Source organism: Capra hircus, chromosome 12, assembly GCF_001704415.2.
Source record: "Capra hircus breed San Clemente chromosome 12, ASM170441v1, whole genome shotgun sequence".
In the NCBI taxonomy this organism is placed as follows: domain Eukaryota; kingdom Metazoa; phylum Chordata; class Mammalia; order Artiodactyla; family Bovidae; genus Capra; species Capra hircus.
Window position 1 is genome coordinate 70,930,214 of NC_030819.1, and position 22,993 is coordinate 70,953,206.

The window sequence follows — 22,993 nt, forward strand, 5'->3', positions numbered from 1 at the left end:
ACGCATCTGACACTTTGCGAGCCCATAGACGCTTTGCGACCCCATAGACTGCAGCTCGCCAGGCTTCCCAGTCCTTCACCACCTCCAGGAGTGTGCTCAGTCTTAGGTCCACCGAGTCAGTGATGCCATCCAACCATCTCATCCTCTGTCACCCCCTTCTCCTCCTGTCCTCAATCTTACCAGCATCAGAGTCTTCTCCAATTTGGAATAAGATAGCGTAGAAGGGATGCTGGGTCCTCTAAGCTGAAGTATCTACTAAAGAGTCTCACTAAACAGTGAGGAGCAGTGAGGGAGCAGGGTTGTAAAAGGAAAAACGAGACAACTGCAAATGAACTGAAGAAGGGCAACAGAGACTGAGCTGGTGGCAGAGTGAGGGAGACCTTTGCCTCCCCCATCCCAGTGAGAGGAGTATAAACGGAGTTGAATGATCAGCTACACAGGGGTCCCTGCTGTAGTGTGTGGCATGTCCAGGCAGAACCATGCTACAATTCAGACTTGGATACATATTTTCTACCTAAATGTCTCAATTTTAAAGAATGTTCAGTGTCCAGAATCTTCCAAAACGCACAAAGTTAAACCAGATTCCCAGGTGGCACTAATGGTAAAGAACCAGCCTGTCAACGCAGGAGATGTAACAGCCGTGGGTTCAATCCCTGGGTCGCGAAGATCCCCTGGAGGAGGGCACGGCAACCCACCCCAGTATTCTTCCCTGGAGAATCCCATGGATAGAGGAGCCTGGCGGGCTACAGTCCATAGGGTCGCACAGAGTCGGACACAACTGAAGCGACTTAGCACATATTAAATATACCAAACTTATACTCAGGTCAACTTGGACAACTGCCATCAGTAAATTTTCATTCTTTTGACTTCTGGGAAAACTGTGTTTTTCTAGGAAAAGAACCCATTAAGCCAAGATTTCATTATAACCGTCTTGCTCACATCAGAAGATTCGCTCTGCTGCTGTACAATATTCATCTCTAGCATTTCCCACAAGTATTCATGTGGATGCTCTCCCAAAACACATACTACAATCTACAAACGAGTTGTCTGTCCATGAGGGCAGTTTTAGTAAAGACTATGATGACTTATTTGTAACTTACAAAATATCAATACTAGCACCATTTTAAAAAAATCAAAAGCCAGTAGAAAACATTTACACCACACTCCTTTTAAATTTATGTAGTGAGGGGGAAAAAAAAATGCACACATTCCAAATTCTTGACGAACAGGCTAAAATCCACCGAACAAGTAATATATCCCAATCATAAAAAAATAGTTTACCAAAAATCCACCAAACAAGTAATATACCCCAATCATAAAAAAACAGTTTACCATTTCTATATTTGCTTTTTTTTGGTATCATTTCTCATTTTAAGAAACTAGTATCTTCTCTTTATCACAGGAGCCAGCAACATGTTACCAACGAACAATTTCCTGAGCTGCCTCTGGTCATTTCGTAGATACACCCTGTCTCCCCATTTAAGACTTAGGTAAGCAAACGAGAGGAAAGGCTGTCATGTCTTTATTTTTTTCTTTTAATGTCCTCAAATTCAAGTCTGGACAGACAGTAGAGATTAATAAATTAAGGTTAATTTCAAGACTTTTTAAGCATCTTTACGAGGTAAGTCCTTAGCAACAAAACTTAGATTTTTTAAAAACCATTATTGAAAAACAGAAAGTCAAAACTGCTATGATCTGATTTTTTTTCTTTGCTGGCATTTGCCAGTTCATGGATTTTAGCTGGGAGACAGAGAGATAGACAGATTATTATAAATCTATACATGTGGTGATTACCAATGCAATGATATAGAATCTTCAATTCTCAATTATCCATACAAAATGAAAGACAGGAACAGCATGTAAAGCAAGAGGAAAATAAATCACTCGTTTAGGCAATGGGAAACCCTCATACACAGGTCTGTGACTACTGCCACGAAGGTCCTAATCTAAGCGAGAGTCCCAGACCACATGCAGACATCCACACTGTGGAGAAGAGAGCTAACCAGGGCCTGCTAGAGCTAGATTTGCAATACGCACACTTTCTTTCACAACTGAAGAATCCTGCATGCCTACCTAAAAGTCCAAACCAAAAAGCTTCCGTAAGACGAAACACGGTGATTTCTCACGATCGTTAAGACATCGGTTTACTATTTCCTTCTGCCAAGGATTTCACAAGAAGGCAATTCAAATTGCAATCTAGGGAAGAATTCAAAATCACTTTACCAAATATGCAGCAAGGTCTATACCTTTGTCAGGAACTCCTCCAGCGGCTCTATGAACAGCTTGGTCTGCTGCTGAATAAACTGCTCACAGGCTGATTTCAGGTGGCGGTCTACGTCTTTTTTAGAGTCAAGGTAATGTTCTCTTATCTCAGGAGTACCCTTAAAAAGAAGATGACAATTTCCTCCTGTTTTTATGTGCCTAAAATTACCAGACATGTAAAGAATGTTGTTTCTCTCCCACCACCAAGCAAACAGACTCCTTCTCACCTCCAACAAGAACTCTATCAAGGCATTGTTGCTATTCAGCCTAAAAAATCTTGGAACAGTCATAGGATTCAGGATTTTAAATGCTGCATCTGCGAAACAAAATTACTCATCCAGTGAACATGTACAGTTTCAACAGCGAAGTCGCGTAACTATTTCAGGGTGTAAACATACACTCGTTCTCCATCACCACCGGGCCAGAGCGCTCTCATTTCCAAGTCACCTCCATGAGTGGGTGGGGTTAGTGCCCATGATGGCTACAGTGCTCACGCACAATTATCTTCTAGAACTCAGAACTGCAAAATGGCTGTTGACCACAATTATTTATTTTTAGGAACAAAGAAAAAAGGATGAATGATAATTAACACCTTACAATTTCACAGCTTTACTTTAATGATGCTAAATAAGATTTTCTTTAAAAAAAAAAAAAAAAAGATTCATATACTTACCCAGCTTCTTTTAAGATCTGGCTGGCATAGAAATTTATTCATTCGAAGCAGAGAGAATAAATTAATACGTCAGCCAGAAAAAAAGAAAAAAAAAAAAACACCAAAAGGACATATTTACCCCTTAACCTCCAGACTAACTAGAATCTGTGCAAAGTACTAACAGGTCTCATTGATGTTCAAATGCAATAAGATATAATGTTAGTCGTGAGAGGTTAGAGGCTTAAAAGTAAAGACAGCAAGTATCCAGTGATAGTCAGAAAAGACCAATACTTTGCTTTGCCTTGCCAGGCTGCAGAAAGCACAGCATGAAGTGCTTCTAGCCCGCATTTAAAAGTACATACACACACCACACTGTACTCCCTGCCTCAACTGTGAACTGATGTAACTGAAAAAAAAATCCCCTATCAGATTCAGTATTCTGAATTCAGTATGCTTTAGTAAATGACTCTTCATTTCCACTGTCCTTTCTACAAGAAACCTGAAAAACTCTAGGTGATCATGCAGCAGGATTACAGAACCTTCATTGTGTTGCAGGGAAAACATATTTTAAACCAAAATTTGCCAAAATTTTAGAATACTTCATTTTCTCACACCTCAGTGGATCTATAGTAGAACGAAGCAGCAACAGGTTATGAATTAGAAAAAATGTGAAAGAAAATAGATCAGTCCTGCTTCACCTCATCCTCTGAATAAAATAAGGACCGTCAGTGCCTGGCATTCCTCAAGGTTAGGGTGCTATTCCCACATGTCACACTGAAAGGAAAGGATGAAATCAACCAGAATGGTTGGGTAATGGAAGCCTCTGATGAGAAGAAACTAAAAGAAAAAAACTAAAAAAATGACGCATTCTATAAAGGCAAAAGTCAGGAAATCTGGCTGCTGTTATAAAAAAAAAATTTACAATGCAGATGAATAACATACAGGCTTACTATCCAGATTCCACCAGAACCAAAAGGTATTCTCTATGGTGAACAGGAAAGTGCTTTAGGAAAAGGAAAAGAATAAGCTGTTTTAATACGACTCACTGATTCCAAGTAATGTCATATCAAGTCCACTAGTTTATAAGCAGTCATTAGGAAAGTAACTTGTTCCTCTTGGAAATCCTATATTTGAAGACCCTCTAAACCATGGAATACAAAAAGTAATCTGAATGGCTGTGAATTTTCTCAATTCTTCCAGTGCACAAGGGAGAAATCCATTCATTTCTTAAATGGATGGCTTAAGGCATTAGAGCTTAATTCTCTTGGAAATGGTTAAGATAAAGTTTAGATAAATTTGTAAAAGTAAGGGAGATGGATATTGATGGTATATCCTTTAACTGTTCAAGATCAGCATTTTTTTTTTTAATACAAAGGCTTTCAATTTTATTTTATTTTTAACAAACACACATGGGACTCGATAAAGGTTACTAAATGAATGAGCTCTAACAGACAGGTTCTCTGTGGCTTTGACACACTCAGATTCTAAATGATCAGCTAGCTAGTTAGGATTGTACACTTGGTACTTTTTGCTGTTGTTCAGTCATTCAATCATGTCCAGCTCTTTGCCACCTCATGGACTGTAGCCCACAAGGCTCCTCTGTCCATGGGATTTCCTAGGCAAGATTATGGGAGTGGGTTGCCATTTCCTTCTCCGCAAGATCAGCATCTTAAAAAATAACTAATCTTTTAGAAATCATCACTTGCTAATTCAGCCAGAAACAAATCATTAGTATGGATGAAGCACCTATCTCAAGATGATTTAATGCCTATTACCAACTCAAGACCCTATCAATGTGATTACTTAACCAGCTGATTTAATAATACAACTTAAGTTTATTTAAGCACCTTAAGCTTACAAAAACACTTTAATATATATTTTCATTCATTTTCACTCTTAATGATCTTGATAATCTGGTGAAAGCATCATGATGGGTTGATTCTGCTCATTTCATGTGGGGTACAGAAGCTAAAACACATGTTTAAAATCACAAGAACCAGGAAATGATGGACCAGGAACAGAACCTGACTCACTCTTCTGATTTTACCCAGCTGGCCTCCTGAGTTTCTATGAACTGACAAACCCAACTCAATGTCTAAAATCATTCTGGTTAGCTGACACTCTTAAGTAGTTATTACAATGATCTTTCATTTTTTAACTGGTTATGGTAATATGTGGCAGAGTCTCAGAGAAGTCACACTGCAAGTTGAAATGCTCAAACCGAGTTCTCTCCATAAAGAAAACACAGCAAGTTAGATGTAACTAGGATATTGTCAGCTCAGCTTAGTATGAACAAGCAACATGCTCAGCAAGCACAGCATGCAAAATCAAAAATTGCAGATGAACATAAAATAAACCTATAAACCTGTGCTGCCACACTTGGACAGGTCAAACACACCCAACTGTGCCAGCCAGGGCAAGGAAGTACCTCTAGTTTTCTTGAGGTCCAGGGAAATTTCCTTAATGGTGAATTCAGTGTGAAATGGAGCAATTTGTTCACGAAGAATCAAAAGGTGCTTTATTAAGAAAAGTTGTCCATCGATCTGAGTCTAAATTATAAGACAGAAAAATGGATATTATCACAGATTAAGTAAAAATAGGAATACATATAACATGGTTGCTACTAACTCAACATTAATCTGTCTAGGTCACTTGCCTTTAGCGTAACGGCATGGTACCAATACTCCTCTGCTGTGCGATGAACTCTACCATATTTTCATGTTGAAACTATCTGGAAAAACCTTACTTCAAACTTTTACTATCATCTACTTAGCAAACCCAAGAAAGTAAACCAGACAATAGGTCTTGAAACAACACAGTTAGAAACAGAAGTCAAATCTACTCTAACCCAGTGCAGAAAGAGAAGAGACGATGCGGCCCAAGATCAGCACAGCACAGCAAGCAGAGCTCCAGGCCTGAGCCTGACTGATCTCGCACAGCTTCCTAGTTTCTCTCAGTAACACAGCTTTCACTGTTTGGTCGAGGTGGTTTCAATACTCAGAATATCGGAAATATTGGTAGTTATATAAAAGTACAACAGGAGCCTCCAAACGTAAGAAGATCTCGGGTGGTCAGTTTGGGTCACGCTGCCAGCAATGGAGAACGGACTAGCTACACCCCACACAGGAAGCGCAGACACCCCTGCATTTCCTTTAACCCTCTCGGGACACAGCCTCAAGAGTTTCGTGATTCAAGCGCAGTTCTCAAAGCTCTGACCCAGTTCCCAAAATAGTGAATCACCAGAGCTCTCATTTCAGAAAACAGTCTGTATATTAATTAAGAAGAGCAAGGCTATGTTTGCTCCTTCTTGCTGCTACCCAAGACAGACTTACTTTGAAAATATTTTTAACGAACTTATTCTGCATTACAAAAAGAATAATGTCTTTCAGTAACTAATACAGGCACACCTTGGAGACACAGCGGGTTTGGTTCCAGACCACTGCAATAAAGTGATTATCGCAACAAAGCGAGTCACAGAAATTTTCTGGTTACATTTACACCATACTATCATGTGGCCAACAGCATTATGTTTAAGGAAACAAAGTACATACCTTAATTTTAAAATACTTGTTGCTAAAAATATTAACCATCTTTAGCAATAAAATATTTTAAAATAATCATCATTTGAGCTCAAGCAAGTCAATATCAAAGATCCCTGATCACTGATCACCACAACAAATATAACAATGAAAGTTTGAAACACTGAACTGTCAAAATGTGACACAAACACACTAAGTGAGCAAATGCTGTTGGGGAAATGGTGCCAACAGACGTGTTTGACGCAGGATTGCCACAAATCTTCAGTTTGTAAAAAAACACAGAAACAAACCCCCACAGTTATCTGTGAAGCACAATAAAGCAAACCACAGTAAAACAAGGTGCGCTGTATAAGCTTTAAAGAGGTTATTAAGGTGACTCGTCTCTGTTCTCTTTCTCCTTCCCACCCTCCTGAATAGACACAAATCAACGTGTATGATTTACTTGATGGAAACTCACTTTGCACTCTGGAACACAGAGCACTGGGTAAGTACGAAATGCTACCCATTTTGAATAATTGCTCTGTTTTCAAAAGAACTAACAGCTCCGAAAGAGAAAACAGTATCATACAGATTGGATTTACTTTGTGGAAGCTACTGTGATTCAGCAAATAGTATCGTGTTAGTGTACTGATAAACTAGGTGCTCAATTTAAGTATGGAAAAAAATTTCTTTCCTTAGGAAAGTCTCAACACATTAAGCCATTTTCATTGATCACTTTTCCAAAAGTTGAAAGATGAAAAGCATACTTAGTTCTGAAAATAAATCGGCTAATTCTTACTAAATTGAAGGTCTCCTCATATATATTTAAGCACCTTATAATATGAAGGAAACACAGTTAGACGATGGCCTTATGCGAGGATGGCCTTACAGATGGTGTGGGGAAAAGGCCAAATAATGAGAAAAAAGGGCTTTCATTCTTCCCTTTAAAATGAGGACAGAGGTACAACAGGATATAAGCACATGAGTTTTTAAAATTAGGTCATTGTTGTCCCTCTGATAATCTAAGAAATACATGCTCACTGTATAAACTGTGGAAAGTAAAGACAAGTGTGAGAAGAAACGAGAGTCATCTGCAGTCACCCCAACCTTTCATCACTACGTTCTTCAATGAATGTATTCATTACATAGTTATCATCTGGTTTGTATCCTGCGCCTTGTTTTTACCTTAACATATTTATGTTAGATTTTCTCATTCCCTTTTCTGGAACTTAACATCTGTATATTCCACTGTATGAAATATACCACAATTTACTTAAACATGTGTCTAGTGTTAGACGTGTTTCCTAATTCCCTCTATCACAAAAGAATATGAAAGCTCAGGCTGGGAAATATGTTTTAAATTTCAACCTGCCTGTCTATAACTTAACTTCCAGTTCTCTTCTAGTTCCCGGGTCAGAATTTCCTTTCAACTCTCAATCCCATGAATGGGAACATACAGTGGTCACAAAAGCAGAGCTTTTTCCAGTTTGTCTAGGATCCCACATTCTTCCGTGAGGAGGTTTCTGTTTTTAGTTTCTCTAAAACCTTGAAGTTAGAAACCAAGTTGATAAATCTGGAAGTCTAGAAAGGTTCACAAAGTCTGAAAACTCCCACGAGCTATGAAATTTTGGCTGGAAACAGTCCCACAACTTCCTCACTGTTGGTGAGCTATAGGTATTTTAGGTGGGGAGTTAAGCATCCTGAACCATACTTTCTGGAAAAAAACCTCAGGGGTTGTGGGAGAAGCACAATGCCAACAACCGTCAGCCCCAGATCCCTTCTTCTTGAATAAAAACTGTAAGTTACAAAATCATGTCAACTCCTAGTCACATAATCCATGGTCCCCTACTCTTATCTTCCAAACTGACTGACTGATTCCTCCAAGTGAGGCCATTCAGCTATTTGGAATGTCATTGTAGGGATGATGACAGATTGCTACGATTCCTTGAAAACAGTTTCGGTATTCCAGAGAAAGAGCAGTCCAGTACCTTCCTGCTACTAAGGCTAGAACAAGAAATCTTTATCCCACAGAATTTATAACCTAAGTATCACCTTTGGTACTTCAGCAAAGCTGGCACTCTCTTATTCAGTGTAATCTTTAGCACTAAAATGAAGTACTACGTCCTCTCAAAGGGCCTCAAAATTAAATCACATTAAAAAAATAAATGCTACTGCCAAAATGGCTTTAAATTTCTGTGCCTGTATATAAACGCTGCATTCCACAATAATATTATAGATGATCAGATTTCATCTAACACTTCATCAAACCTTGTTTTTGCTGATGGACTCTGATGCTCCAAGCAGTGACTGAATGCAGGCCGACAAGGCTTCCTGTGATAGTCCTTGGAACACTGCCCTCTGGTGAAACAAAAGAGAAACATCCCCTGTAGCACTTCAAACAAAGCAAAAAGGAAATATGTAGGCTGTGAGTACAGCTTGCTTGCCCTCATCTGATGAATTAATTCATTACTACCAATTGCAGAGTTAGACACGACTGAGCAACTGAACTGAACCGATACTCCTCCCAGACTTTCCTATTCCTACACAAGCTTTCTAGACCAGCACAATTTCCTAATTTGCACCTCTTGAAACTCTTACGTTTCATAGTGTCTTTCAACACTATTTCCTGAGCACCTATTTCATGCCAGGCTCTGTGCTGGTCCTGATCTGACCTTGGGAAGCTCTCACTCCAGTACCATCTCATGATATAGGCTGTTTTTTAAACATACAAAACCAACTTTAAAACAGAGCCTCAGTAAATCCACTTCTAAAAATGTATCCCAAGTAATATCAGTACTGTATTCTAAGATTCATACACGACTCTTTTCATATTATTTAAAGCAGCCAAAAAAAAAAAAATCTGGAAATAAATGTTCAATGATAGGCAGCTGACAAAATACTAGTAAATCTAAATTATGAAATACTGTGCACGAAATCAAAGGATGCTGAACAGGAAGTGCTAAAATTCTTGTACAAGAATATAATTAATTAAAAACAAAATCAGGTTACAAAACAGAAGGTGAAGTATGATTAATTTAATTCTGCCACTGCTGTATCTTCCCAGAGGTGTGTGTGCACAGACTCCGGTCAGCCCCCCTGCTTCCTCTCTGCCTCTACTCCACCTGAAACAGAACTGATAAGGATGTGTATGAGCATAATATTTATTACTAGGCCACCATCCTGGGCTCTGGTCTCGTGCGCAAGGATTTATTCTCTTTTTGCACTGCCACCCTCTCCTCTGTTTCTCATGAGGCTACTGCACAGTGAGACAAGATTAAGGCTGTCTCTTGCTAGGTCAAGATATACCCATTTGAATGCAGAGTTCCAAAGAATAGCAAGGAGAGATAAGAAAGCATTCCTCAGCAATCAGTGCAAAGAAATAGAAGAAAAAAATAGAATGGGAAAGACTAGAGATCTCTTCAAGAAAATTAGAAATACCAAGGGAACATTTCATGCAAAGATGGGCTCAATAAAGGACAGAAATGGTATGGACCTAACAGAAGCACAAGATATTAAGAAGAGGTGGCAAGAATACACAGAACTGTACAAAAAAGATCTTCACAACCCAGATAATCACGATGGTGTAATCACTCACCTAGAGCCAGACATCCTGGAATGTGAAGTCAAGTGGGCCTTAGGAAGCATCACTACGAACAAAGCTAGTGGAGGTGATGGAATTCCAGTGGAGCTATTTCAAATCCTGAAAGATGATGCTGTGAAAGTGCTGCACTCAATATGCCAGCAAATTTGGAAAACTCAGCAGTGGCCACAGGACTGGAAAAGGTCAGTTTTCATTCCAACCCCAAAGAAAGGCAATGCCAAAGAATGCACAAACTACCACACAATTGCACTCATCTCGCACACTAGTAAAGTAATGCTCAAAATTCTCCAAGCCAGGCTTCAGCAGTACGTGAACCATGAACTCCCTGATGTTCAAGCTGGATTTAGAAAAGGCAGAGGAACCAGAGATCAAATTGCCAACATCTGCTGGATCATGGAAAAAGCAAGAGAGTTCCAGGAAAACATCTACTTCTACTTTATTGACTACGCCAAAGCCTTTGACTGTGTGGACCACAACAAACTATGGAAAATTCTGAAAGAGATGGGAATACCAGACCACCTGACCTGCCTCTTGAGAAATCTGTATGCACGTCAAGAAGCAACAGTTAGAACTGGACATGGAACAACAGACTAGTTCCAAATAGGAAAAGGAGTACATCAAGGCTGTATATTGTTACCATATTTATTTAACTTATATGCAGAGTACATCATGAGAAATGCTGGCCTGGATGAACCACAAGCTTGAATCAAGATTGCTAGGAGAAATATTAATAACCTCAGGTATGCAGATGACACCACCCTTATGACAGAAAGCAAAGAACTAACAAGCCTCTTGATGAAAGTGAAAGAGAGTAAAAAAGTTGGCTTAAAACTCAACATTTAAAAAACAAAGATCATGGCATCTGGTCCCATCACTTCATGGCAAATAGATGGGGAAACAATGGAAACAGTGACAGACTTTATTTTTCTGGGCTCCAAAATCACTGTAGATGGTGACTGTAGCCATGAAGTCAAAAGATGCTTGCTCCTGGAAAGAAAAGCTATGACCAACCTAGACAGCATATTAAAAAGCAGAGACACCACTTTGCCATCACAGATCTGTGTAGTCAAGCCTATGGTTTTTCCAGTGGTCATGTATGGATATAAGAGCTGGACTATAAAGAAGGCTGAGTGCCGAAGAATTGATGCTTTTGAACTGTGGTGTTGGAGAAGACTCTTGAGAGTCCCTTGGACTGCGAGGAGATCCAATCAGTCCATCTTAAAGGAAATCAGTCCTGAATATTCATTGGAAGAACTGATGCTGAAGCTGAAACTCCAATACTTTGGCCACGTGATTCGAAGAGCTGACTCATCTGAGAAGACCCTGATGCTGGGAAAGAATGAAGGCGGGAGGAGAAGGGGATGAGAGAGGATGAGATGGCTGGATGGCATCACTGACTCAATGGACATGAGTTTGAGTAAACCCTGGGAGTTGGTGATAGACAGGGAGGCCTGGTGTACTGAGGTTCATGGGGTTGCAAAGAGTCAGACACGACTGAGTGACTGAACTGAACTTGCTAGATCACTCACCCTGCCTGCCTTAGGAAGACAGGTTCAACTGAGACCCTCTCTTCCTCCTGCTCATGTCTTTCTTTACCTTTGACTGGTCAGATGGAGAGGGATAAGATTTGAATGTAAGCTAAGTGAAAATGTAATAGGCAGGCCTAGGGCATAAAATAAAAACAGGCACAGTGTCGTTCATGGGCCTACCTACTGTTTGCCTAAAATTCCCACTAAGCACCTAAGAGACTTCACCAGGGTCTGTGATGACAATAAGTCCTATGTGGAATGGGGCCCCCTGTATTTCCCCTGGGATCCTGGCTCCGCTGTAAGAAGTTTCTGAATCCCAGCCTAACACTATCATTCAATACACCTACTTGGAGGACCTGGGGAAGAAGGGCTGCCAACATCCAAGTCTCCCTCTGGGAGAGATCTCAGCAGCTGGGCAAAATGGCTGAGAATCCAACTCTGCAACAGGCGACCTGGCCTCACCCCTAAAAGTCCCAGAATGGAGTAAAAGGTGCTTTCTGGTTAATTCCAGAATCTCTGAGCACAAACTCCAGGAATGATGTAGTTTAACATAGATAACAAGTAGTGAGCTCTTCAGTGAACCCATGAGCCAGCTGTGCAATCCTGCTCAGGCCAGAGGGCGGTGAGCACAGAGGATCTCCAGAGTGGGAGGGGATACACACGTTCCCTTCTGAACCACACTCTAAACAGACAGTGGCTTCTGAACAATTAATTACATGATCGTTGTAGTCTTCCCTGGTGGCTCAGACAGTAAAGCATCTGCTTGCAATGCAGGAGATCCGGGTTCAATCCCTGGGTCGGGAAGATCCCCTGGAGAAGGAAATGGCAACCCACTCCAGCACTCTTGCCTGGAGAATCCCATGGACAGAGGAGCCTGGAGGGCTACAGTCCATGGGCTCGCAGAGAGTCACACACAACTGAGCAGCTTCACTTGCTTTTCTTTCTGTATTTAATCACTTCTCTCTTCATATGCTATTCAAGTTGTAATGATCAAACTAATTTCTGAAAAGTGAATTAAAGTCACTGATTTTTATAAACTATTTTTTTTGGTTTTAACACTAACATTAAATAAATGTAGACAACTGGTCATTCAGTGATTGACATATCGTTAAACTGAAATGCTTAAAATAAATGCCACCTGAAACAAATGTGCAGTATAAGTTGAGGCTAAAAAAACTAAAAGGGTACTGCTAATTTCAGCAAATAATTAGTCCATGGTTAGAAACACATGTAATCTGTGTAACAAGAAACACTTGTTAAAGAAGTTGACTTAAACTGAGTACAAAAGTAGTTGCATTCAGTACTAAATGTATATTATACAAAATATACGTTACGTGACATTGAACATATTAACCTTCCTGCATCTTTGTCTTCACCTATAGACTAAAGACAGATGAACTAATCAATAGTTTTCAATGTATTTGTAGCCATGAGAAACAAAAGTTACAGGCTTTGAGAAACAATAAAAGTTATAGGTCTTTTTCTCAAAAAGACAAATACAAACATATAGACAAAATTTTACCTACAACTTCAAGGTGTTCACAGACTATGCAAAGTCCATGAGAGGATTCTGAGGGCCTACAAAACACTCAGGTTAAGAATCTCTAAGTTAGAGTGATCTTAGGGTTATCTCTGTATATAAAAATCATATTATCTGAATCCAGTACCAAGCAAAATATATTGCATCAAGATCTTAAAATAAAATTTAAATTAAAAAACATTTTAAGTCACAGAGCAAGCAATTTACAGTAAAGCTCCAAGGATTGACTGACACACATACGTCTATACATCTGTACAATTTGGAGAGACAGACAAGAGTTCGTCGAACCGTAGGATACCACATTCCATGAAGATCTGCTGGAGAAATCGTGGTCTGTGGTCTAGGATTGAGAGATTCAGATGAACCTAAAACCCCAAGTGGAAAAGAAGACATTTCACAGGTCTGTCTTACGTGCACAGCAATTATAAACTGTCAATTAGTTTCTGTCACCAATCAAAGGCTGGAGGCATCCGTTTTCTCTAGCCTCGTCTCTAATCGAGAATGTCAAAGGAAATCTACATCAGGACAGGTGAGATTTAACACACTGACTGAGAACACACACGAATACCCACATCTGTGCATTCCAGCCTCCCGCATTTAGCCCAAGCTGCCCTCTCCACACTGGAGTCAACTATCTTTATGAACTACAGGAGCAGTATGCACCCATTACAGAATACCGTGCACCCAGTAAAAAGGAGATGGACCTAAAGCAGTCAGTGGACACAGGCGGGGGTGGGAGGGGGGTGGCAAGAAAACAAAGCGCTTTACACAGGAAGATCAATCAAAGCTCATTCGCCTGGCAGCCTTCCACGTGCAGAACTGCATCACTTCCAGGCCCACACAGTGTATCCAGTGCCCAAGGGACCAGAGCTGTGTGTCCAGCACCACTCCCACCCCACCCTCCCCAGGTCAGAAAAGACAGCTGCCAGCAAGCGTGACGAGGAGAAGAGGCATGTGGCTGCACAGCTGCACAGAAACACTTCTGCGAGAGAAGCACAGTCACCCGGGTAGGGGGACCAGAATTCGGATAAGCCGTCAGAGTGGAGCTGAGACCACAGTCTGAGACAAGAAGGGCAGACTGAAATGCAGGCTGCGTATTAGAACACATCAGGAAACATTACCAAATTTTTCAGTGCAATAATGGTTTATGGTTACGTGAAGGATGTCCCGTTTTGGGGGGTAGGGGGAGAGATGCTGAACTACTCAAAGGCAAAGTTGCAATGATGTCAGTAAGTGAAAGTGAAAGTGAAGGCGCTCCGTTGTGTCCAACTCTCTGCGATCTCGTGGACTGAAGCCCACCAGGCTCCTCGGTCCATGGGATTCTCCAGGCAAGAACACTGGAGTGGGGTGCCATTTCCTTCTCCAGGGGATCCTCCCAACCCAAGGGATAGGACCCAGGTCTCCCTCATTGCAGGCAGACGCTTTACCTCTGAGCCACCAGGGAAGACAATTAGCAAAACTATAGATACAATATGATAAAATTAAGTCTTAAATCCAGGTGGTGGGCATAGGTGTTCACTGTATCATTCCATGTTTCTGTGTATTTGAATTTTTTTTAATAATAAAAAAGTAAAAGTATAGCCAAACAAAACAGAATTCTTTTTTTTTTAAAAAAAGCTATAGGGAATTCCCTGGCGGTCCAGTGCTTAGGACTCTGCTTCCACTGCAGGGGGCCTGGATTTGAACCCTGGTTGGGGAACTAAGGATCCCGCAAGCCATGCAGTGCAGCCAAAAAATAAAAAACATTTAAAACAGCCAGATCTGCATATGCTCAAGAGGAGACCTGGAGGCTTGCGGAGTAGATTTATGCAGGAAAGCGCTGAGGGGAACACTGAGGGTCAGTGCTTTCTCTTCATCGTTCTGTAAGCTTTTTTTTTTTTTTTTTCAAAAATATGTGATACTTGTAAACGTTTTAAAAGCTCTGCCTTACTTTAAACTAGGATACCTACCTTATATAAAATTTCTTAAGGAGAAAAAAATGAACTAGACAAATTATATCATGGAATATTTAGGAGATTAAGTATCCACAGTTTTGCTGAGAATCAGGCTATCTGCAGGATTCCTCCTTCAAAATGAAAGAGCCCAAAAAGTACTCCCAAGTTACAAAGTTTAGTGAAATAAATGTGTTTAAGTAGCTTAATGCTGTAAGTCAATTTATTTGTTCCTTTTTTCATTTTCTTGAGAACAGTTAACAGTTGAAGTGGCGGATGGGGAAAAGTTCCTTATACAGCCAAGTCCAGGGCCTACTAGCTGCCTCTTCTGAGGAGCAGTGCAAACCGGCTGCAGGGCGTCTCCCGCGCCTGCTCGTCTCCTCCTCCATGAGCCTCACACTGCCCTCACTTGCTCGACATGGAGATTAAGGGCTACGCTTATTGAAGACACTGATAATCAGCCTCTTCACAGGATGGACCCTCCGCCAATTTGCCCTGACATCTACTCCTACTGGGCTTCCCTGGCGGCTCAGATGGTAAAGAATCTGCCCGCAATGCAGGAGACCCAGGTTCGATCCCTGGGTCGGGAAGATCCCCTGGAGGAGGGAAAGGCAGGCCACTCCAGTGTTCCTGCCTGGAGAGTGCCATGGACAGGGGAGCCTGGCGGGCTGCAGGCTGTGGGGTCACAGAGTCGGACACGACTGAGCAACTTCACTTTCACTTTTTCACTCCTCCTGCCACATGAACATCACATCAGCTAAAGGCCTCACTTTATAGAGGCCTCTCTCATGTGCTTCTGACACACCAGAAGACCAGGAAAAGTGATGACTCTCTTCTTTTTGCTCCCCCTGCCAAGACTCAGAGTCCTGCTTTGCATCCCCAGTTCCATCTCCATTCTGAATAACATCAGTAACCATATGGATGACCCACGTGGTTGCCCCTGACCTTCTCAACTCCAAAGACCTTTGCTTCCATTCCTGCACCCCTAGTCCAGACAGTTTCTTTTAACTTTCTTTCAGAATTACTTTCTTATTAATTTCTACAGACTTTACTACTTTGAACTATTCTACCTCTTAATTATTAAAACTCGGTATCCCACTCTCTGGCCACAATGTCCTCAGATTTCTTATTCTCAGCTCATTACTCAAACCACTCTGCCAAGCCCTCCTCCTCTGACTTGATCACACCCTCTCTTCCTGCTTCCCAGCCCTCTGGCTGTTCTTTCCCTGCTGACCTGGTACCGGTCCACTCCCTCCATCTGCCCCTAATGTCAGCCCCTATTACGAGCGTCCCCCCAGACTTCCGCCACTGTCCTGCTACTCTGTCCTGGGTGATCTTATACAATCCCAAAGTGTCACTGACTCCGCAGTCTTTATGTCTAAGCTAGCCTTCCTCTCTATCGCTCTAGAGCAGTGCAGTCCACGAGGACTATTATGTGAATCATAAATGAGACCCATTAAACGCCACCCTGGACTTCCTTGGTGGGCCAGTGAAGAATCCACCTGCCAACACAGGGGGCACGAGATAACTCACGAGTTATCCAGGGCAACTCTTAGACAATTTTGCTCCCTGCATAACATGCACCCTACTTCAAGCTATGCCATACATTTCTGTCGATTTTTCACCCCAGTACAGGCACATTAAAAAATGCAAAACTGATGGTACAAGTAGCTAGAATTCCCAAGCCCATGAGATTAGCACCTGACGCCTATCACACTCTGGCCTGTTTCAGTTGCTCCTTCCCTACAAATAACTCGTGCCCAAACACACCAAACCACGTGACCTCCCCAAGCACCTACGGTGTTCCACTCCTGTCTGCAGGCCTCCAAGCTGCTCTGTCTTAAACAACCTTATTCCACCTGGCTCTCTCACACTCGTCCACACGACAGCTTTCAGATTCCACAGCTCTCACTGAACCTGCCTTTCTGCACACAAAGCTCATCCCCCTTCACAATTCTTCCATGGTCCTTCCTCGGTCCCAGAGTCCTGTGCGTATCTTTATCCTGTCACCCCTGAACTTCTTGCTTAATGCCTGTGGCGTGCCAATCTCCCCCCATTAAAGTGTGGGCTCCTCAAAGGCATAAACAGTTTTCATGCCTGAGACACGGCAAGTCCTCAATATAAGTTTATTAAGTGAATGAATAGTAAATGAATGAATTAAATAATGGACGTTAAGACAGCATAACATACCAGATTTTGTTAGACTATTAGGAGGCTCTGCTTCTTCTAACCGAACATCTGAAAACGGAGCTTCTGAAGGTGGTAACTTCTTCTGTTCATCTTTTAAACTCTGAGCAATTTGCTGTATAAAGAAATCAGAGAACATGAGCTTTTAGCTGTGTCTAGCAACACAAACACAATGTTTCTATAAAGTAAAAAATATATATCCTAATTCATGAATAAATAGACTACTTAAGAGAACCATGCCAAAACAGCACATAGAAATGAGAAGTTAAACTGGTAGTGTCTTTATTTTCATAAAAGCAAACACAGGCTTTCCTGAACCACTAATTTCAGAACCATTACAAGGTACGTGCTAAAGAGTCAAATATACAAGGCTCAGATTAGAAGCTTAATTTTTGACTTTCTATTTAGAAACAAAATACTCAGATTTAAGATTGGATACATTGTGGATGTCAGATATGCTTGTATCAAGTAGTGAGCTAACTCACACCATGGTTTTCTCTTTATGTGAGAACAGCTACAGTTTGGGTTTTTTAAAAACAGATTTTAAAAAATTATCTTATGGACTGGAAACTATCTGGCTCTTCTTCACTGCTTAAAAAATATCATCAAATATACACGTCACTAACTACTAAGGGGGCAGTGAAAATCCTACCAATTTCCATTGGTTATACAGGCGGAAATACACAGAAATGAAGGCCTAAAAGACATTCAGCTACTGACAAAAAAAAGAAATGGCCAGGTAACTATTTAGGAGACAGGCTCCAAATCAATCAGGCCTGTCCTTTCATTCTGCATGCACAAATCAGAAAGTATAGCTAATCCCCAAATGGCACACAGATGTAATAGCCAGACCACTCTATACCCCTGACCCTCACCAAAAGAAAGCAGCAAGTAGATTCACTGGAAGCAGTATCCAAGAGGTCTAAACCAAGAGGTCTACACAAGAAAACACTCAAGACACTGGCCAAGTGATGACTGAAGAAACATACCAAATGTACCACTAAATTATACTGGGAGGAGGTAGGCGCTTCAGTCGTGTCCAGCTCTTTGTGACCCCATGGACTGTAGCCCACCAGGCTCCTCTGTCCATGGGATTCTCCATGCAGGAATACTGGAGTGGGTTGCTATGTGCTCCTCCAGGGGGTCTTCCCGACCCAGGGATCGAACCCACATCGCTTACATCTCCCGCACTGGCAGGAGGGTTCTTTACCACTAGCACCACCTGGGAAGTCCAAGGTGGGGGCAGGGGGAGTATATAGTAAACTTAATCACCTGACATCCTATCAGACAGAATTATTAAAACAGGTACTCTATCTAGAAAACAAAAACTGATATTCACAAGGAGACAAGGGAAGAAAGGGAGGAAGGAGAAAGCGAGCACAAGTCCCTGCATCAGGCTTAGAAGCAGACCTACTAACACCAATCTCCCCAAGACGCTGGCACTGCTGAAGTCCCCACCAAGAAGGCAGAGGCTGCTCCTTCACCAGGTAGATGCCTTCCTGAGGATATGCGCCCCGGCAGAGGTCATCTCCACAGTGCCCTTCTCGGTGCTCTGACCCCATGGGCAGGAGGGACATGCTGCCTAGAGCTTTGGGTTGTGCCTCTAGCTTTACTGTGGGCCTGGCCCATGAGGGGGTGACCGGCAGGTCCAAGGTGCACTGACTGGCTGACTTCCCAGGGTGCCGAGAACTCAGCACAGGCCAAGGCCCAGGGCTGCCCTCACTAACTTCCTGGAACGGCTGGTGACACCACCAACTCCCCCACCCCGCCCTTTCCCATGTCCTGTCTCCACTGCTGTAGCCTGCAGTATACTTGTCATTCGAAAAAATGAATCAATAAAAATAAGAAGCTCCAGGTTCTGTTTTAGCACTAATACCCTAGGCATTTTAAACTCTATCCAGCACTCAAAAGGAAACAAAAATACATTTGTAACTGAAAGATTAGTGAGATGTGCCTAAGTCTTCAGACCATAAACTGGAGACCAGTACTGTATAGTTTTGAGGAGACAACCTGCATGCAGGGTTTTACTAAGAGACCATGACACATGGTTATGCGACCATCCACTCTGGTGGCTCATGTTACTGACCCTCTTCTATGTCACTTACCACCAACTGGCAGATCTAAAGGCACAGGGTGAGAAACAGGGTCAGGCTGAGGGGTCTCAGCCAGCAAGCCTGCTTCCCTGCCTTCCTGCCTTTTCCTACTTTGCTTCGTTGTGCACTGCCCCGAACACGGGCACCTCCTCCTCTAGGAGGGTCGGAAGCTCCCGTTGCTGCATCCAGCAGGGTACTTAACCTGGAATCGCCTTCAAGGCCACCGTCAACACAGAGGTCTGACCCAAGGAGGGTCTGGAAACAGGCCTGGCTGGCAGCCGCAGAGAGTCTCATTGTCACAGGAGGGCCAGGGTGAGAAGCCAGGAAGTTCGGCACAGAACTGCTGCAGGACACCTGGGAGCAGTGCACAGACCCTGCAGAGCAGGAGCTGCCCAAAACCAGGGGAAGAGCTCAGGCACCTGACCAGCAGGCTGGGCTTAGGAGCCAACTGGGGAAACTTCTTAAAGAGAGCAGGGAATACCAGAACACCTGACCTGCCTCCTGAGAAATCTGTATACAGGTCAAGAAGCAACAGTTAGAACTGGACATGGAACAACAGACTGGTTCCAAATAGGAAAAGGAGTACATCAAAGTTGTACATTGTCACGCTGCTTATTTAACTTATATGCAGAGTACATCATGCGAAGTGCTGCCTGGATGAAGCACAAGCTGGAATCAAGATTGCCGGGAAAAATATCAATAACCTCAGATATGCAGATGACACCACCCTTATGGCAGAAAGAGAACTAAAGAGCCTCTTGATGAAAGTGAAAGAGGAGAGTGAAAAAGTTGGCTTAAAACTCAACATTCAGAAAACTAAGTTCATGGCATCCAGTTCCATCACTTCATGGGAAATAAATGGGGAAACAATGGAAACAGTAACAGACTATTTTGGGGGCTCCAAAATCACTGAAGAGGTGACTGCAGCCATGAAATTAAGACACTTGCTCCTTGGAAGAAAAGCTATGACCAACCTAAACAGCATATTAAAAAGCAGAGACATTACTTTACCAACAAAGGTCCGTCTAGTCAAAGTTATGGTTTTTCCAGTAGTCATGTATGGATGTGAGAGTTGGACTAAAAAGAAAGCTGAGCACCAAAGAAGATGCTTTTGAACTGTGGTGTTGGAGAAGATTCTTGAGAGTCCTTTGGACTGCAAGGAGATCCAACCAGTCCATCCTAAAGGAGATCAGTCCTGAATATTCATTGGAAGGACTGATGCTGAAACTCCAATACTTTGGCCACCTGATGCGAAGAGCTGACTCATTGGAAAAGACCCTGATGCTGGGAAAGACTGAAGGCAAGAGAAGGGGACGACAGAGGATGAGATGGTTGGATGGCATCACCGACTCAATGGACATAAGTCTGGGTAAGCTCCAGGAGTTGGTGATGGACAGGGAAGCCTGGTGTGCTGCAGTCCATGGAGTCGCAAAGAGTCGGACACGAGTGAGCAGCTGAACTGATGCCACTTATAAAAAAAAAGAAAACACAAATTCACCTTAAAAACAGAATGCATAATGGAAAAGACGAGATAACTGAACAGAATGTTTATAAAATACAACTTAAAGGAAGGACAAAAAAAAGAACACTGTAACAAATCATTTCTGTTCAGTTTTTGAAAAATGTTATTTCCTAAGATTTCACAGCAAGTTTCCCTTGATTTTGCATCCAGAATGAGAATTAAAAAGAAATATCCTATCTTCACCGGTATAAAATATCCAAAAGTGTGGGGGTGGGTGAAAGATCCAACAGGACGACCCACCTCCATCATAACTAACTTATCAGGATACGCGAGATCTCCGGGAGCTGGTTTGTAGCCCGTGATGTCCGTCTGAATGTAGATGTGGGTCCGGTAGACAAGCCGCTCCTGCACATCTTCTAGCATCTGCTTTACACCAGCTGCAAATGCCCCCAGCTGTTCAGCTGATTTAAAAACAAAAGTGCAATCACCCATTCCTTTAGATTTAGAAAATACTTTCTTTAAACAAGCAAAACATTACAAAATTGTCTACAATAGGATAAACCAGTCTTGCTTCAAGGACTGGTTATATTCTATTTTGAAATAACTGTCTTCCGATTTCCTCAGATTTAAAGTTGGGAAATAAATTTTCCCTTAGATCTTCCTCCTGAGACTCTCTGAAATAACTTCTATTATTAATATGAATAATAAAATCTTAGTTTTAAAGTGCTCTGTGATTTTCAAAAGGTATCTCATATAGCTTCATACCAATCCTGAGAGATGGCTAAAGCAACTTGTTAACTGAGTTAATCCCCATTTTACATATAAATTGAGTTCCACAGATACTAAATGACTTGCTAACATTCTTACAAGGAAAAATGAGTAAAAAAATAAAATGAGGGAATTCCTCAAAGACTCAGTGGTTAGGACTCCGCACTCTCCTACCAAGGGTCCAGCTTCAATCCCTAGTCAGGCATGTGTTCAGTCGTGTCTGAATCTTTGTGACCCCAGAATGGACTGTAGCCTGCCAGGCTCCTCTGTCCATGGAATTTTCCAGGCAGGAATACTGGAGTGGGTTGCCATTTCCTTCTCCAGGGGGTCTTCCCGATCCAGGCTCTGCTGCATTGCAGGAAGATCCTTTACCACTGAGCCACCTGGGAAGCCCCACAGTGTACTAGAAATGCCCAAACTAATCTAATGGTTGGTTCTCTCTGGATTTCAGATGCCAGAAAGAACAGTAACTGTAATTATTTTATTACTAATTTTATACAGACTTTAAAATTCTTTCCCCATTATTATTTTAGTCACAGGATAAAGTGCATCTTGGTTCAAAAAGAGACAAGGCATCAACCCAAGTTTTAAATATATTAAATTTGTATAGGGATGTGGCGGGGGGCGGGGAAACAGTGTCAGACTTTATTTGTGGGGGCTCCAAAAATCACTGCAGATGGTGACTGCAGCCATGAAATTAAGACACTTACTCCTTGGAAGAAAAGTTATGACCAACCTAGACCGCATATTGAAAAGCAGAGACATTACTTTGCCAACAAAGGTCTGTCTAATCAAGGCTATGGTTTTTCCAGTGGTCATGTATGGATGTGAGAGTTGGACTGTGAAGAAAGCTGAGTGCCGAAGAATTGATGCTTTTGAACTGTGGTGTTGGAGAAGACTCTTGAGAGTCCCTTGGACTGCAAGGAGATCCAACCAGTCCATTCTGAAGGAAATCACCCCTGGGATTTCTTTGGAAGGAATGATGCTAAAGCTGAAACTCCAGTACTTTAGCCACCTCATGCGAAGAGTTGACTCATTGGAAAAGACCGTGATGCTGGGAGGGATTGGGGGCAGGAGGAGAAGGGGACGACAGAGGATGAGATGGCTGGATGGCCTCACTGACTCGATGGACGTGAGTCTGAGTGAACTCCGGGAGTTGGTAATGGACAGGGAGGCCTGGCGTGCTGCAATTCATGGGGTTGCAAAGAGTCGGACACGACTGAGCAACTGAACTGAACTGAACTGGGGTGGGGCGGGGGGGGGCGCAGAGAATGGCTAATCTTTTTCAAGTTCATTGAGTCACAGATATAATTTAAAAACACCTTTCGGGACACTTTCCTGGTGGTCCAGTGTCTAAGACTCTGTGCTCCCAATGCCGGGGGCCTGAGCTTGATCCCTGGTCAGGGAACTAGATCCCACATGCCACAACGAAGACCCAGTGCAACTAAAC

General features: G+C 42.2%; 1 protein-coding gene across 1 annotated transcript in view; it reads right to left on the reverse strand.

Moving 5' to 3' along the window:
* Positions 1-22,993, reverse strand: part of COG3 (component of oligomeric golgi complex 3) — a 59,536-nt gene that overhangs the window by 13,703 nt on the left and 22,840 nt on the right. Inside the window, exons 13-19 of the mRNA XM_018056764.1 lie at positions 21,076-21,236; positions 17,224-17,335; positions 13,343-13,467; positions 8,701-8,790; positions 5,343-5,463; positions 2,490-2,578; positions 2,247-2,381 (exon numbers count right to left, since the gene is read on the reverse strand). Of these exons, the coding sequence (XP_017912253.1) occupies positions 2,247-2,381; positions 2,490-2,578; positions 5,343-5,463; positions 8,701-8,790; positions 13,343-13,467; positions 17,224-17,335; positions 21,076-21,236 (833 nt within the window). The remainder of the gene's footprint in view (positions 1-2,246; positions 2,382-2,489; positions 2,579-5,342; positions 5,464-8,700; positions 8,791-13,342; positions 13,468-17,223; positions 17,336-21,075; positions 21,237-22,993) is intronic.